General features: G+C 36.9%; 1 protein-coding gene across 4 annotated transcripts; it reads left to right on the forward strand.

Moving 5' to 3' along the window:
• Window positions 1-125: 125 nt before the first annotated feature.
• Window positions 126-18,037, forward strand: NADK2 (NAD kinase 2, mitochondrial). Of its 4 annotated transcripts, none has more exons than XM_026865860.1 (11): window positions 126-228; window positions 562-667; window positions 1,822-1,903; window positions 3,202-3,285; window positions 6,161-6,297; window positions 7,313-7,391; window positions 9,697-9,840; window positions 12,041-12,096; window positions 12,180-12,233; window positions 12,696-12,819; window positions 15,257-18,037. In XM_026865860.1, the coding sequence occupies exons 3-11, from the start codon at window positions 1,833-1,835 to the stop codon at window positions 15,393-15,395; spliced, it is 888 nt and encodes a 295-aa protein (XP_026721661.1). In that variant the 5' UTR covers window positions 126-228; window positions 562-667; window positions 1,822-1,832; the 3' UTR covers window positions 15,396-18,037. The 4 variants fall into 4 exon arrangements, with proteins under 4 accessions (XP_026721661.1, XP_026721659.1, XP_026721662.1 ...); XM_026865858.1 differs by having other exon boundaries at window positions 562-650; XM_026865861.1 differs by having other exon boundaries at window positions 562-650; window positions 9,745-9,840.
• Window positions 18,038-18,049: the final 12 nt, after the last annotated feature.

Genomic DNA, 18,049 nt, shown 5'->3' on the forward strand with positions numbered 1-18,049 from the left:
TGGTATGTATATAGAGATGTAATTAATGGAATGCTTATAAAAGGATATAATATACATGCTTTTTTTCTAGCTTCTCTTTGTATTACTCGAGCACTTACTGTAGTGATTAACTTCTACAAAATCAATTTATGTCTTATAGCTTGCCTTGAAGGGATCTAACTATGCTGGTCTGCTGGAGCGGCATCGCATTCATACAGAAAATGTGGAGCATGTTGTAGACAGTTTACGGTAAGAATATAGGGATGTTGAGAATTTCAGACACAGTGCAAATATCCATAGATTGTGTAAAAGAACAAAAGGAAGCTTTGTGTTACAAGCTCTAATAAAATAGGAATACAGAAAACAGGATGATGCAGATGCATTCCTGAAACAATTGTAATGTGAACTAGCTCAGTTTAATTAACACACTATGTTATTCTCTTGAAAACAAATGAAAAAGAAGTAAAAGATGTTTATCGGCCATTTACCACTGTAATTAGTTCCTAATTACATGTCAGTTTTTCAGAAGGATGTGACAAGGAACAATGTAAGATACATTTAGGCTTTTCCTGCACTTTATAGGAATGAGAGGATAGAAGTCCGTCTTGTTAAACGTCGAGAATATAATGAAGAGACTGTTCGGTGGGCAGATGCTGTTATATCAGCAGGAGGTACGACTTTGTGGAAGGAAAGTATTTTGGTACATTTTCATAGATACATTTTTCAAAAATATTTTGCAGTGTGTGAAGTGTCTGGAGGTATGCACATTTTGAAAAAAGATTGTGTATCTAATTGTTGGAAAATATGACAAAATGCAGTGGTTGTGACCATCATTTCTGTGTCTAGTATCTAAAATTTTAACACTGGGAAGGGATCCCAGTGCATGGCCGCTTTGGAAATGTTTAATTATCTTGTGTGAAACAGTATAAACTGTGGAATTTACTATAGTTTTCAACTGAAGAGGATAAAATGCTTGATGTCATGTGATTATGCATAGCCCTAAACCATACTCTTTGGGTTTTGGTATGTAAGGTGGAGACTAACATACTACCTTTTCCTCCCTTTGCTCAAACTCCCTCTTTCTTGCTTTCACACTTAATTCCAGTGACTAGAGTATCTAGTTGGAGATTAAAGTGCTAATTTGGCTGTGGCAACATTTGTCACAGTGATGAGACAAGTAGCTGGGAAGTGATACACCATCCAAGGTTTTCAGATCTTGGTGCAAAGATCAATTCAGATTATAGTTGTCCTTCTGTTTAACAGACAGGAAAGTGTACCAGTATTTGAAGAAACCAGCGACACTTTAAGATTTCTACTTCAACAGTTTTATCTAAGACTTTTTTTCCAAGCTTGCCTATTTGGGGCAAAATAAGACCTTTAAATTGTTCCTTCTAGGAGAGCAATTGAGATGGAAATAAAGTCATTGTTTTCATATGATTCACAGTAAAATTTGTTATTGTTTCCTGTGTCCTGTTGCTTTGATTAGTAATACTTTCTAAATTTATTTTCTCAAAGTATATCTTTTACTAGCTGATAAGTATACAGAAATTTCCATAAATCTCATTTCAGACTTGCTTCTGCCAAATTCAGTTGCCCGGACATGTATAGTTGTCAGATAAGTTGTACTTTTTCTAATCACATTTGCCATCTTGGATTCAGTTGTCACTACTCTGCTTTGAAGATGTCAGTAGTTTTGTGGTCCATTTTAGCTTTTGTGCAGCTTACCTGATAGGTTGTTCATATAAAAGCACTTAGTGATAATGTTGTGGTACCTGTGAGACTATTTTGTTTGGGATACTAGAATGTGAAATGAAACTAACTTTTGTTTTGCTTTTTCTGCAGGTGATGGTACAATGTTGTTGGCAGCCAGTAAGGTCTTTGATAAATTTAAACCAGTTATTGGAGTAAATACTGATCCTGAAAGGTAAAAACACACTTGGGAAAACAATGCTTTACTTAATATCAGGCACAATATGCATCTGCTTTCATGATGCATGAGGCATGCCTGTAGCAGTGTCTGTTTTAGTGGATTGTATATATATCAAGTGAACCCGTTATTTTATTAGCAGATTTTCCACAATGAGTTATCCTGTCTCATCTGAGAGGACATTAAGTAGTATTGGATAAGCATGACTCTGTTAAACAGCTGTTTTCACACACCAGTGTAACAGCAGTTGCAGTAGTTAACCTCTATTACTAGCTAGAAGTGTTAGGCTAGAGATGGCAGTATAGAACAGACAGGTAAAGGGACTTAACAAAAGCAACCAGGTGTGGTACCTGAATACACAGAAATTTTGTTTCTGTATGAAGAAGGCGAATCCTATTGGAAATCTGATAGGGCCTCAGATGAATAAGTTTGTTCTGGTTTCTTCACGTAAACCATATCATTCCTCAGAGGACGCTGTCTTCTCAGCCAATTAATGGCATTTAGTTGTCCTATTATAAACTCCATGCAAGCTGCATCCACCTAGCCGTAAGATTGATTTGGGCAGGTGGATGCAGTGTGTAAGTACTGCCTGGTTGGTATAACTTTCAAATGGATGGCAAGTAAAACTCAGAATTCACCAAGGTGCTGTCTGCTGAGATTTCCAGATTTAGGTTTCTACTTTTGATATTACCGGTTAATTTAGTCTTAGTATGTAAGAAAGTGGTGGTTAGAAGTTTTAATTTCTTCCATACCTTACTCCTCTTCCAAAACTTTTCAAATGCTGTGAATAGATATTCTACAGTATCAGGCCTGAGGTTCAAATAACAAGTGCCTTCAAGTTATCAAATATCACTCATGAAAGGGGAGCAGTATTTAGTCTCTGGCTTTGACATGAGATTCTTTTGATCTTAGGCATGTTGCTTACCTGTCTTGTATCACTAACTTGCATGTAAAAGGAGGAAATCTTTCTAAATTGCAAGGTTTATTGAGTTTGAATTCCTTGCCTAGAACTATGGCGACAGGAACTATATTAGTACCTACATACTCCTTCAGGATTACTAGCTGAACAGCCAGCTTTTAGGGGAAATGTGGGAGAAACATCTTATGTCTCACACACATACATGCAAGGCTCTGAAAGTGTATTATTGCTGATAATGCTATTATGTAAGAGTAGTATAGGTTCATAAAGGTCAATGTGTAGCTTAGCTTTATGTAACAGAAAGAGATGTTTGTTTTATTTTTTAAAGATACCAAATCTTAATACTGTCATTTTTATTGTCCATTTTTGATACCAGATCAGAGGGTCACTTGTGCTTGCCTGTGAGATACACACACTCATTTCCTGAAGCACTACAGAAGCTTTATCGTGGTGAGTTCAGGTAGGATTCACTGATCTTTGGTTTTCCAAAACATACTATGATTGGAAAATACTTAATCATGAGAATTCCTAAGGAGCTTAGTAAAATCTTAATGCCTCAAATTGTGAATTGTGTGTAGATGTTTACCATGTTGAAAAATGGGTTTGTGAATGCGTGAGCTGACGCAGGCAGGATGCAGGAGCAGCCACAAACCATGGATGAAATGCAAAGAATAAGTTTATTCTCGTTACCTTGTGACCTGGGGGATCTCCAGAGCAGCACCTAGGCAGAGGCATGCAAGTAGGGATGCAGACACTGCGGAGCTCAGTCCTTGCTAGCCAGAAAGAGGAGGAGAAAGAAAACCATCTTGAACCGGCTGCTTTTACCTGTACATATCAGGGATTTTCTCAGGTGTAGTTTTTTGCTGTGCTTTAATTATTCGCACAGCAGGGCAGGAATCTCATGCATGTTTGATAAAGTGCCTCTGAGTCTATCACAGGTCTTTGTTATCTAAATGGAGATGTTCTACCCATCAAGCACACAAAGCTAAACAACAGTTAGTATCATATATGTGTTTTTCAACACCCCAGCTGCAAGTCACTTGAGCATGTTAACAGTCCTCCTCACCAATCTTCCATTGTATTCCCCAGTGGTCAAGAGTGAGATTGGAAGACAAAGAATAAAACTGACTGCCAGTTCCAGAAAAAAGGCTTTTGTTATGACCTCGAATAATTGATTTTCTTTTGTGATTAGCAAATTCATAAATGAGGAACTGCATTCTTGTAAAGGGTGTATTGGTTTATATATTTTAACACTCAAAAGCATATGTAGTACAGTGATGGGACATACTAATAGAAGTTGATGAAGCCTATATACCTAGGAAATGGTCAGTGTATTGCAACTGGGGTTTTGGTGATTAAGCTAGAGTGGCTTAAATTCTGTTAACAGCTTAGTGTAAGGCAAAGTTTTTCTTTAGGCTTAAGACAGCTTGATTTTTTCAATACTAGATATTCTTGAAATAGAAAAATCTCACTTGAATTAAGAAGGAAGCAAGCTGAATTTTAAAGCACAGACTAGGGAAGAGTATTGTAATAACTATTTTAAAGGAGACATTTTTCTGTGTTGTATTAACATTCCAGAATACATTTAGATGGAAAACTATCAAACAGAAATGAGCCATTCATGTGAAAATATATTGCAATTGGGTTTTGTTTATAGTTTGCAAATTTAATTTTTAGCTTGAAATGTAACTGTGTTGTAGAAAAGCTCTGAAATGAGGTGAATACAGTCGTCAGGATTGATTATAAATAACTGAAGGGGTTTCAGTAGGTATTGCTAAATGAAAGGGTACTTTCAACTCACATATTCTGAGACTTATAAAACAGAAACTTTTAACTTTCCATCATGCTAAGTTGCTTAGGTAAAGCTGGTAGTGCTAATGCAGGTAACCATGATAATCTAGGGACTTCTGATGTTTTGTTGGATGCCGTGTTGTATTTTTATTGCTGGCACTGCTGTTGTTGCTCATTATGGAGCTGGAGCCTCACCAGAGTGAAACAGAAAGGATCTCCATGGTTATTTTCTGAGAGTAATAGGAATTGGTATTCCTAAGCAAGGACCTTGGCAGTTCTCAGGTATAGGCCCTAAGAAAACTTTAAAATAGGTAACTGGATCAGCCTGTCTGGAAGAGCTTCTGGTGTCTCAGAGTTGCATAGGGATGGTGAGGTGCCAAAGATTGGAAAAGGGGAAGTGTCAGTACAACAGTCAGTGTAAGCACTTACCTTGTAGTCCCATGAAACAACCAACATTATTGCTTTGTAAAGGACAAACTATATCAGGCTACCCATGGGGCTTTTTTTTTTGACGGTCACTGTGTAACAGTATCTCAGAATAGGGATATAATAGGAGTACAGTGCCAGTTTTCAATTTTATAGGGGTTTCGACATGTTCTAGCATGAGTATTGTAAGGAGGCTAGCATAGTGATACTCATTGCGTGCTGTCTGCCTGACTACCTAAAAACATACTTGGAATTTGAGGGCAGATAAGTAGTTATAATAAGGGTGTGTTGAATGTGGCTCTACAAGGATGACGAGGTAAAACTGGTGATGTGATCATATGAAGTGTAAGTGTTCCTTGGTGTAATTTCAGGAAGCATAAACTGGTTGTTGTCACCTGGGTATCAACAGTATGAACTGGGAAAAGATGTTCTTTTAACACTCTGTTGTGATTTGCTTTCTCAATCAAAACTACTATTACTATTTTGTTTTATATAATCTCTAAATAGTAAGAGGGAAAAGGAATTGATACCTCCTCTAGCAAAAAACAAAAAAATCTGAATCTTGTAATAGCTTAAGATATCCGTCTCTTTCTTCATTTGAATTCATCTTAAGCATCCTAAAGTTCCTAGGCTAGGAGAGGCTTTTAAAATGAGAGGATACTTGTGGCCCTTATTTACAAAGGTGTGGATATAGCTGCTTCTCTGAACATCTACAAATACAAACAAAAGATGGTAAAATTACAGCATGTATTGCTGTATAAATTCCTGAGAGCTTGTTGTTCTCAAAATCATTGCATCAATTGTGAATTCATAAGTTAGGATCACATGCCTAAAAATATGAGTTATCTTTAATGTTTGTGGACTAGCTTTGGCCAGTGTCCTCTTATTTTACACATACAAAAAACATTAGGTAGCAAATTGGTAAGTGTAATGTATTTACATTTTATTATGATTAGCTTTCTAAATTCGGAAATTACAGTGGAAGCTATAAAACTTGAAATGTGACTTTCAATATATTTAACTTGATACTCTTCTTTGAGAGTTAATACTCTCTGATCCTGTCTAATTCTGTAATAAGTATTTCAGCTACTGATACCAACTTCTTTCTCCTCTCTAAGGTGGCAGTGGCGACAAAGAATCCGACTGTATCTTGAAGGAACTGGTATTAACCCAACCCCTGTAGATTTACATGAACAGCAGCTGAGCCAAGAGCAACACAGCAGGGCTCACATAAATGAAAGATTCCAGGATCAAAGTAGGTGAAAATCTGACAAGAATATAATAATTTTGCTATGATAGCTTGGAATAGGAGATAAAGATTTGTAAGAGTTGAAGTATTTGAAGTCTGGCATTTGAGAGGCAGGGAGAGACATCTCTCATTAGCTGATCATCCAGATTGAGGTTTTTTTAGAAGGGAGTATTTTTTCTTTCTATATGTTTATTCTGGACTGTACACTTAAAACAGGTTTTCAGTATTGTTAGAGATGTTTTAAAATAGTATTATCTGCTGGCAAAATACCTGAGTGTTTTTAAAGTGCTGTCTTCTAGGGTTACTACAGACATGAACATCTTACCATACATTTAGCTTCACCACACTAGAAGTGTGTGTGTGTGTGTGTGTGCGCGCAAGAGAGAGTGCTTGTGCTGAATTTGAGGTGGATTACTTCACAGTTGAAAAAGCTGATCACAGACTGACAGCAAGCAAATGAAAAATTAGTAGTGATAATCTCTGTCTGGGTAGTTCTTTGGTCATCAGACACCTTCAGCTGTTTTCTTTGTCATGGATGGAAGATGCATGATTCTGTCCTTCACCTGTGTCTAGCACTGCATTTCCTCACTGAGAGTCCTTAGTCAACATAAACAATTTGTTAATCCCCCTTAACTACCCTGTGGTATAAAGTCTGATTCTTTGAACTTTATCAGAAATGTCTGTTAAGCCACTGTCAGTGAATTTAACTAGGCTGGAAGAATTGATAGAAGAGAAGGCTTCCATCTGTCTGGTTGCCCATGAGTTTTCAGGGAAAGCAATAGCTGACCTTAAGTGTCATTGTCTTATTGACCTTGGTTCAAATATTTATAGCTTCTAATGAAGGGCAGTGACTGACTACAGACTAAGTCAGTGAATAATTGAGTCCTTGAAGAAAATAGAGCACTAGATCTAGAATACAAACCCAAGCAGCAGAGTGTGTCCTCCGATGAGTTGTGGATTGGTTTTGAAAATTTCGCTTTTTAGAGCCATTATTGAAAACTGTTATGTTCCATATCTGCAGGATCTGACATTTCTGGTCCACATCTTTTACCAGTGAGAGCACTCAATGAAGTCTTCATTGGGGAATCTCTTTCATCCAGGTATGTTTAATTGTTTGTTCTTGAAGCAAGGCACAATTGACTTAATTTATTTTTATGACATTGCACTGGACAAATGAGCGCTGGGATGTCTGCTGTCAAATTTCAGTTCTAGTCTGTGAACATATAACACATTGTATTTTTGATTACAAAGTGTATTTTCAGAGATGTAAGTGCAATGATGTTACTTTCAGTTTTTCCACCTTCCTGTCTGGCCATTCCCTCATTACTCCCATCTGTTTTCTTTCTGCTTCATTGTTTTACTGCTTTTCAGATTAGTTATTATGTAACCAGATGCCTTCAGTTACTGTCTTTACAGTGGATTGAAGATTTAAATATCTGTCCTTAAACTGCCTCCTCTCTTCCATCTCTTCTTAAATATCTTTTCATAAGCTTTTAGCATGACCCAAGTACTCCTTTCTCTGCCTCTGGGTCATTAGAGGCAAAGGTATCAGCCTGCCTTTGACAGAAGCTTTGTTATTGTGGGAAAACACTTATTTCCTTGTATTAAGAAACAAGTTTGTATCAAATCCTGCTACTGTATTATCCAGGATACCTTTGACGTCCTGAAGATCAATGTATTTCAGCCAGCCAAATTATAACAAGATAACATTAAAAGGATGTGGGGAATGTGATTTGGGGCTGTGGGAAAGGAGTTAAAACATGATCCTTGATCAGGATTTGGCCAAATTTTTACTTGTGTTTCATATCCCTTTTCCCCCTTATTCTGTTGGGGTTTTTTTTAAACCTCAGAGTGTAACATTTTCTTGTGTTTGTACAGTGCCTGGGACACTGTGATTGCTACTGGAAACAGTATAAATGTTCCATGAGTGCTTTATCTTCCATCTGGACTGCAGCCTCAGACTGGCAGAAGGAATTGGTCTCAAAGAGATACAAATTTTGCTCTCCACTAAATCAAACCTAATTTTCAGAAAGATTTTTAAAAGTTTCTTTAACATACAGTGATAGAAAAACACAAAGCTGCTTCCAACACTTTACAATAGCCTTCTACTGCATGTCACAAATAAATTGTGCTCTTTGATTCTGGTATATTTCAAGAGCATTGAGGAACACAAAGCTTGTAGGAACAAATCTCTAGTAATATTGTGTTAATACGACTTCACACTCGAAGACTTAAATGATGATGTCACACAGATGAATCTTCTGTAAGGTTCAAATACATGTCTGATGTATATTAAGACAAAATGACTCTAGGTGCTTCTTCCAAGCAGTTATTCTGCATGTCAGTTAAGAAAACAATGAAATTGAAGACAAAAAAAAGAAACTTTTCATACCCAGCTTGCAAAAATTATCTTAAACTGAATCAAGCTATGCACCTGTGTTCTTAATTTGCTTCCATTTCTTTCATTTTCCCATCTTCTCAAGAGTTGAGTACACAAAATGCCCTTACTTAGAGTCTAAACTCTTTGACACCAAATATTAAAGAGGTGCATTCCTAGGTGATCCAAACTGAAACATTCATCACCTAAACAGCTCAGTAAGCTCCTTTTACTAAGAAAGATGAAACTCAGTGATATTGAACACCGTGAATGTGGTGTTTTTCTAGGAGAGTATCTATTAATCAGAGGACTATATCATACCATTTGAATTAGACACTATGAACAACATTCGTACCTGAATATACCCTTGGATGTTCTGAAGTTTACAGAGTGAGACTGGTCTTTCTGGGCCCAACATTAGGAATCACCTGGTATATGAATAACACCATGAAGAGTGATGATTGTGCCCCAAGACTTAGTACATTTGAGTTCTAGGAAGAATTTGCCCTGGAGGGAAATGTGTGCTGACTGTTGTAAAACTAAAACTGTTCTTGAAGAATCACAGCGGATTTTTAATTAATGAATTGATCAAGAATTCAGCTTGAACCCGTGCTATTACTGACATTGGAGTGTCTTACCTCTTAGTGTTCCCTGATTTAATTTTATGAGACAATTACAGCATAAACGGGTTTTTTTTGTAGTTTGACAATTATGCAAGGAAGGTAATGTATTTGTATACAGTTTCATTTGTTCCAGCAAACCCTGCTTGTATATAGAGCTGTTCTCAGATGAACCACAGAGTTCTTTGTGCATAATTTAATATGAAAAGTGGCTGCAGAAAAACTGCCTGAAAGTTCATGCTGCAAATCACTTTTGTTCATTATAAGAACTGCTATAAAACAGTGAATCAAAAGTGGCTGCTAAATTGGAAACACTGTGCAAAGCCTGTGAAATTGTCATCCAGATTTTAAACTAGCCCATCTAAATTTTTATGTGCCTGATAAGGCTGTGTGTTCTGTCTTATTCAGGGAGAACTTTAAGTCCTGCAAACCCAGTTTTAAATTCTCGCTTCATAGGGCCTCCTATTATGAGATATCAGTTGATGATGGTCCTTGGGAAAAACAGAAGAGTTCAGGGCTTAATGTCTGTACTGGAACAGGATCAAAAGCATGGTAAGTACATGTTGCTGCTTTCATATAAAATATTGCTTCAGATAAGCTAGATGGACCTATTTTACTTAAGCGTTTTGTACATACTGAGACTTTTCTGGGCTATGGATGAGTCAGTGCCTGTCAGTTATGTCTAAATATTCTCACTGTTGATATGGTTCAAAGCTGTTTCAGGTGTATAAGAAGAGCAGAGCACCCCTCACTCGTAGGTATAGAGAGAAGTCTTGAAAGGGAGAGGAGCCATGGCATTGAGACAGAAGCTTACCTTGCATGTATTTTTAGTGAAAGAGGTTACATGCCACACGTGGAGGTGAATGGTTGGGAGTGGTGAGGGAAAGATTCTGCTCTGACTTGCAGAGCATATCAGTGGGATCTCTGAACTACTCTTGTTGGCTAAAATTAAAATGCTTAGATGAAGTAGCTTAGAAAAGTTATAAAAATCTAAGTTTTAAGAAGAATGGGAAAACATGTACTTAGATACAGTGTTCTCTGGCACATCTATTGTCCATTCTGTTTCCAAGCCTCTTGCCTCTTTCAAACTTAATTGAAAGGGCACAGTCTCTTTGACAAAATGTTCCCCCTAAACAAAGGCGGGCATATCTAAGCAGAGCTGTGCTAGCTTAATCAAAGGGGTAAATTATCTTAACTTCAGTTTAAACAAGCTGCAGTACTGTATTTAAATCTAATCAATTTAGTTTTGAGATGTGGGAGACATATACAGTGAGAGCCTTTTTCATTTGGAAATCTGACTGCTTATAGTTTAAAGTTGTACAACAGGCCCTGGATTCATGTGGCAAGCTAAGATGAACTAAAACTGAAGCTTTTAATTAAATCCAAAAATGAATATTCATGCTGTAACCATGGTTACTGGGTTTTACTCTTCATTGTAATTCAGAATTTTGTATTCAGTCAGTATAACTTAGTTCTGGAGGCTGCCAAGGATTAAATTGGCAGACCTGCTAGAGGAACTTTCCTAGCATTCAGTACCTTAGGAATGTACAGTCTTAGTTCAAAGCTGTTCTTATGCATATCATTTGTTTATACACTATACTGAGCAATCCTAGAATTAGGGACCAAACTCCAGGATTGCCCATCTCCATTGCTCTAACCAGTGTGTACTGCTGGACTTCTCTAAACTGAGGCCAAGATCACTCCTCAGTGGAGTGATCTTTCTTAGCCTGTGGTTTAGGGGCTCTCCAGGAATTTCAGACCTTCTCAGACTGAGAACCATTTAAATGTCCAAATACTTCCTTCAGCTGCCAAAACTTGCATAAAAGGATATCTAGTTGAGAAAGAGAACAGTTTCAAACTGTGCATCTCAGTTTCTTGCTAGCATGTGCTCAGGCCTGCAGGTAGGCAGTGAGTGTAATAGAGCCTTGGACAACCACCCTCAGCAGCTCTGTAGTCTCTTAGATGTAGAGTGGGTGTCTGTTGCAGTCTGAGGTGTTCTACTGCAAGTGCTGGACTGAGGATTTTAAGCTGTATTGAGAGCTGGGCAGGTGAGATGTTCACAGTACTGCTGCATGGAGGCTGTAATTAGTACCTAATCCCTTTTGAGCCTGAGCACAGGAGAGAGACTTTACTGGAGTTTAGACTTCGTTCAGACCAAGGCTTTATGCTGAATTGTTGTGCATCTAAATGTGGCAAATGCAAAAGTGTCTGATCTGACTGTTCCTTTTCTGCATACACTGATTCTTGTGAAATTCAAGCCCACATCTTAGGGTGTGGAGTAAGAGCCATAATATTTATAAAGAAGTGTTTGGACCATAAATGAGAACTAACAGAAGGAATTAATTAGCAAGAGGTAGATAGGAGGGATAAGAAAAGAACACACTCAATCTGTAGAACTATCGTGCTTCATTTTTTTTTTAATGCAGACTTACATCAGCAGTTATTGGAATTTTAAAGCAGAAGGATTATTGATAAGGAGAGTACATCCTGTGCATCATTAATTTCTTTCCTGAAGACTTCACTTAAGGGATTATTAAGGTTTACAAAGCTACAGATATATATCAAACCAAGAGTTAATTTAAGGCATTTTTTAAAAGAAACTGGTGTCAGCTCTCACTTAATAGCATTTTTTTTCTTCCTGATGTTGAACATAGTTTTTCATCTGTATGCAGGATTTTTTTGGCTTATTTTTGTTTTGGTTTTATCCTAAGTTTTATTTCCTAGCAAACAAGACTTCTACTTCTCTGTCTAGGTCCTATAATATTAACAAGATAGCACATCAAGCTGTTGAAGAGATCCTTAAAATTGGTGAGTGAACAGTGTGGTATTACTGGCCAAGTTTATATAAAGATACACCTACCTAACTGGGGCTCTTTCTCTTGGCTCAACAGCTAAAAAGCATGGAAGTTTGAATACGCCATTGAATGCGGAACTAGTACAAAAAGGTTAGTGAAAATGGCAAGATTTCTTTAAGGTATCTTAATTTTGACCAGTTCATTTTGTTTGGATTCCTAATAGTTAACACCAATTTCAGTATTTTAGCACTCTTTTAATACTAGTCTTTGTTACAAACTTTATTTAGACACATTTGATGAGAAATGTCTGACTTGATATGAAAGCACTTATTTAGACTTTTGTAGGTATAGATCTTCAGGAGAATTTGGTTTCTCCAAAGGTTTGAGACACTTATTCACCTAAAGAGAACTGTTGAGTGTTAATCATGAAATAGAACTGAAAGGAGATTTCTGTAAAATTAATTTTTTTTTTTTCAGGTGAAAGCTATTAAACATCTGGCAAGACTCAATATTTCCTCTCAATAGAGAAGGTGTTCTTTCCTGGAGGAATGTGTTTCTGAGAATAACTTAATTTTCTCTGCAAAAAGTAATGGCTGATTTCTCTATTTACAGTAACAAATGATTACAATGAGTCCCTGCTCTACAGTCCAGAAGAACCAAAGATGTTTTTCAGTATTAGAGAACCTATTGTAAATAGAGTTTTCTCAAGTAGCCGGCAGCGTGGCTTCTCTTCAAAGTAAGTGTTGGCTGTAGCAGTCGCTGAAGAGTTATTTCATTCTGTGTATTTGTCAAAATATGAGTAATCCAGGGGCTCCCCTTGAAGTGTTTCAACATCCAGTTTGTGTTTTGAGGGGCCTGAGTATTGTTCTCGGAATAACAGGAAGAAAATGTTTCCAAGCTGTGTAATGCCTTTTTAATGTTTAATCCATACACAATCTTATAGAATAAAAGAATCTCACTGTGCCCAGCTTTGGGTGTGTGCCATTTCCCTCAGTATGAGACACAGGCACTGACAAACTGGAGTGAATTCAGGAAGGGGCCACTGAGATGATTACAGGGCCAAAACACGTGGTGTATAAAGGAGCTACTCAAACTGTGCTTTTATTTAGTCTGGAGAAGACAAGACTAAGCAGGGCGGATCCAGTTGCTGTCTTCAGCTACCAATGATGGTTACAGAGGAGAATGAGTTAAAAACTCTTTTCAGAGCAGAATATGAGCCAACAGCCATGATTTGATAGGATGCAGGATTCTGATATAAAAGGGAAAAAATTCACAGTAAGAGTGGTCAGGCAGTAGAAAAGGTTGCCCAGAGATTCTTCTATCACTGACTTTGGAGATACTCAAAATTTGGCCGGGCAAGGCCCTAAACAACCTAATCTGTCTTTGAAGTAAGGCCTGCTTTGAGTTGAAGGTTGAACTAGATGTCCTTCCAACCCAAATTATTTGATAATTCAGTCATTTTAACTTAGGGCATTTGTACTAGGGGATATTTAGATATCAGGAAGAATTTCTTCACTGAAAGGGTTGTCATGCACTGCAACAGGCTGTCCAGGGCAGTGGTTCGCTGTCCCTGGAGGTATTTAAAAGACCTGTAGATGTGGCAATTAGGGACATGGTTTTGTGGTGGACTTGGCAGTTTTAGGTTAATGGTTGGACTCAGTATTTCCAACCTAAATGATTCTGTGATTTTTCTGGAGCTTGCCACAATTAAATATAAACACACACAACTGTTAGTTATATGTTCAGAATAACTATGTTGAGAACAATACAATATCTCAGTATTGTTAATTCAACCTTTTATATCAAAATAAACGTCTAAAGGAGCTCTGACTCAAAGGAGATGCAATTCTGCTTCTTTTCAGCCACATCATTTTTAGAACAATATTTTATAACCTAGTATTAAAGGACATCTCTGGCTACTGGGACTAAATATTACAATATTAGATGCCCACTGTGTATGTGTCATGTCTTGAAACATTTACTGTTTCTAAGTCATTTGGATCTGGGAGTTCTCAAGGGTGAGTAAATTTTAAGAGTTGGTAAGAGGAGAAATTAAAATAGGCGCAAGTAACTGCATTTTCATCCATGGGTTCTGCAGGACTACATCTTGTCTAATCTGGAGTCCTCTGCATGATATATATTATAAAAACTACTTTGGAGCTATAAATGTCTACATACCTATGAGGGATATCTGTCCGTTTTTCCTTTTTAAAGTAGAATTTGATGTCACAGTGAATCCTTAGCTCTTGATATTAGACATCCCTCCATTGCTATTCTTTATCTTTTTTGACATAATAGCTGCCCAGAGTGAAATGGAGTGGTACATGCCTCCACATTCCTTGGTGTCGAGATTTGGCTGTGTTTTAGTGATGCACAGGCCAATTAAGCTTTAACACTGTGGCTGTGCTTCCAGGTTTTTTAGTATTTGTTAAACATGTGTCTTCCTGAAAACTAAGTCACTGGATAATTGTTGAATAAATTTTGGAGATCAGAACTTCGTCTTGACTAAGACCTAAGTCAGAAACAATCAAGTCCATCCATGTGAGCCTGCAGTCTTGCAGCTGCTCTGGCATAACTATTGGTTCCTACTTAGCAATATGAAAAAAGTTTGGAGACCTTCAACTTTGTGTCTTAAATTACTTTCCCTTCTCTCTGTGAATGTTTCATGTAACAAAATAGACTATTAGTATCCATATTATTTGAATCTCAAGCATTGCTAGTTGAAACTGAATATTCCACTTAACATGAAGACCATACATTAGTATCACAAATTAATTGAAAACTTTTCTATGAAAGATTAAGAAAATCACTATTAAATGGGGTCATCAGTAGCTTTTTTTAAAAAATACACCTAAATTTTTTGCAGCTTTCGATATCAAGTGTTATGTTGTAGGCTGTTCTCAGACTCTTGGAGCAATAGTCTTCATTTGAGCAAGTCTTTAAATCCTCTCTGGGCTCTTTGCTAAGTATATACAAAGTACTGATAGGGTGGGAGATTCTAGGGCTTAGTATCATGCTAAATTCTTCTAAGTGTGCTCCTGTCTGATTAAGCTTTTACTGACCCCTGCATGTCCAAGAACCAGTCTTATTGTTCAGGTAGGTGCTTGTGTGAAATACTTTTCACATAACAGTTTAAAAAAAACCCCAACAACTTATTTTTTTGTGTTTTGCAGAGTCTGTGTTCGTTCCCGTTGTTGGGACGCATGTATGGTTGTAGATGGAGGAACATCTTTTGAGTTCAATGATGGGGCGATAGCTTCAATAATGATTGATACAGAGGATGCACTGTGCACTGTTCTGCTGGAAGAATGAAGGACCCTAGTTTCTTCTGCTGAAACAATGCTGGATCCAGAGGGAGAACTCCTGGAGATAGACAGCACATCACCATGCTGCATTACGTTGGAAGCTGGCCTTTTTGGATGCAAGAGTATTTGAAGGAAGTTTTGATCAGTTTTTCATTCCTTTGGGTTGGTGAAACCTTAGCCTCATATTTAAGCTCTATTTGCATCTGATGTAAAAGAAATATATCTGAAGTCTTACCTCTAACTTCAGTGAAAATTGACATTTTAACCTGTAAGGCAAACATGAAAGAATATCTTTTTAAACACAGGTAGATGGATTCAAGTATTAAGTCAGTAGCATTAAATATTCAGATGTACAGTTTTTTAGTAACAGTCTGGGACTGATGAACCTGAACACCTTCATACGTATACTTTTGTAGAACCGTTGGCTGTCAATCTAGCAAGGATATATAGATTTTGGAAAATCCTGATGTTGATGTAATAGAAATGGAAATACAAACCTTTTGTATGCTTCTCAAAAATTTTACAACTTTGTAGTTTCATACAACTTGTGACATTTTTTTTTTCTCTTTTAGTATTTTTTCTACTTTGTAGATTTACATAAAAAGTAAAAGTCTGGCTTAGTCACACCTTGAATGAGGTAGCTCTTACCCTTCTCCTTGGCTAGAGAGGGACTTGAAACCCAAGGGTTTTCTTGAGCCCTTTAATAGGCATATACAAACAAAAGGAAACATGACGAAGGAAGATACACTCCTTCACTGAATGGATTAGCTGGCTAGCAAGTGTTCAGTCACAGTAGCATATATGTAAGTGGCTATCATTAAGAAAGATATTTGGCCTTATTGAGTTGAATGGTTTGGAATTTTAGGTTCTGAGTTTCTTTAGGTGGGTGCTTGGAGCACAAGTTAATACCTGTATGTCACTCAGTTTTCCATGTATGTTTTTTTTTAACTTTACCATAAAGTTTAAATTTCCAATCCTATGCTCAATTTTACTGATATTTAATTGGCAACTAATTAATTTTACATGCCTCTGATTATGTGTTAGCTAAGCAAGTTGATAATAGGGAAGAAACTGATCATAGAAAAGGAAGTGACTTTTTAGATGTTTTAGAGAAACTGTGAACTATGACTGACTTTGAAAGTTTGTGCTGATAATCACATAGATAAGGGGGCAGAATCTGACAAAAAAGAAGACTCCTACAACAGGAACTCTTCTGTTACATGACTTGAAACAAATGGGTTTTGTCCTGTGTACTACAGGTACATTTCCAAAAGTGAGTTTTCTTCAAACTGCTTTTGATTGAAGAGACTTCTGTAACAGATGTTCTCAGGTCTAATGGAAATGTTCTCCTGTGCTGCCAATTGGTGTATTTATTGCCAACCTCAAAATGTAAACTGATCTTTATAGGTAGAGGAAGTGGATAAAGGATTTTTTTCCTTCTACTACTTAATTGTATCCACTCCAAACCTGAATTTAGAGTAAACTGATTTGATCACACCATTCAATTCCAGGAAAATGTGATACTGATGGAACTTCTTTGAATAAGCTATCACTGTTTGTGTACATTTCACCTTTTAAGTCTGCTGCAGATTTAGTTACACAATCTGAGTTATCAGGATTGCAGACCAGAAGGGGAAAACCAAAGCAAATATTCTTTAAAAATTTGGTAAGTTCAGGAACTATCAGAATAAAGTTTTTAATAAGCTAAAATCTGCAAAACTCGTCTAAAAGTAAAGATTCAAAAGACTAATCTTTCTTTAGGAAGTTGGCTGCACAGAGACTATGGTGTTTTAGTTATGCCTAATCCATCTAGAACCAGTTAAGGATGGTTTATGTGCCTCTGTCTAGTACACTAGTCAATATGCTGTTAAGAGTAAAATAACCTACCACCCCACCAATGCCATTAACACTAATTTATAACTTCCTAGGACTTTACCACTGTGTTAGATCAGAGGTTTAGGTATTGAAAGTGTCCTTGAATACCTGCATATACAAATTTATGTAAAAACCCTGACCCCTGCTTATTTGTGTGCTGTAATGTTTTAATGGAGACTGATTAGTCTGATCAGGGTGCATACCTCTTGAAGATGCCAGTCATTCTGTATTCTGAATGCTGAGACTAAACAGCCATGTTGTCAGGCCCTACATACAATCTGGTTTAGGGCTCAGTAGGAGATTTTGCAATCAAATTCTCAACTTAGCAAAATGAAAACCTCACCTACTCATGAGTGGCCTCTATTGGTTTTGTCTGTATTTAATTGCACTTCTGTTGAAGCATTTACTGGTGAATGCTTGATTTAATAAGATGATTTAGAGATCTATAATAGATAAAACAGTAAGCAGCTACCTTTTTTTTTTAACAAAATAATTGTAGAATCCTTTTTAAGGATCCTTTATTACAAAGGATTGAAGTACAGACAACTTAATCTGATAGACAGTATTCAGTGACAGGACTGAATATGGGTTTAACACTCATTTAATCTGCCCTGGACTGGCAGTGAACTTCACACCTCTTCCACCTGCTGAATCAGATCCATGGTATTTCTATTTAGTGCCAGTCCATACCATGTTCTGCTAAACTAGACCTGTCATTCTTTGCTTTTTTTAAAGTAAGTGGTGTTTATATATTATGTAATAAAAATGTAAAACTTAATTGATAGA

Source organism: Athene cunicularia (assembly GCF_003259725.1).
Source record: "Athene cunicularia isolate RWA chromosome Z unlocalized genomic scaffold, athCun1 chrZ_part1, whole genome shotgun sequence".
NCBI lineage: Eukaryota > Metazoa > Chordata > Aves > Strigiformes > Strigidae > Athene > Athene cunicularia.

What these genes read in the sequence shown, in the direction of transcription:
- NADK2 (XM_026865862.1), top strand. Translation starts at nt 1,833, where the DNA reads ATGTTGTTGGCAGCCAGTAAGGTCTTTGATAAATTTAAACCAGTTATT. An exon ending in GTAAATACTGATCCTGAAAG is followed by an intron (nt 1,904 to 3,201) that starts GTAAAAACACAC and finishes TTTTGATACCAG; the next exon opens with ATCAGAGGGTCACTTGTGCT. An exon ending in TGCGGAACTAGTACAAAAAG is followed by an intron (nt 12,234 to 12,695) that starts GTTAGTGAAAAT and finishes CTCTATTTACAG; the next exon opens with TAACAAATGATTACAATGAG.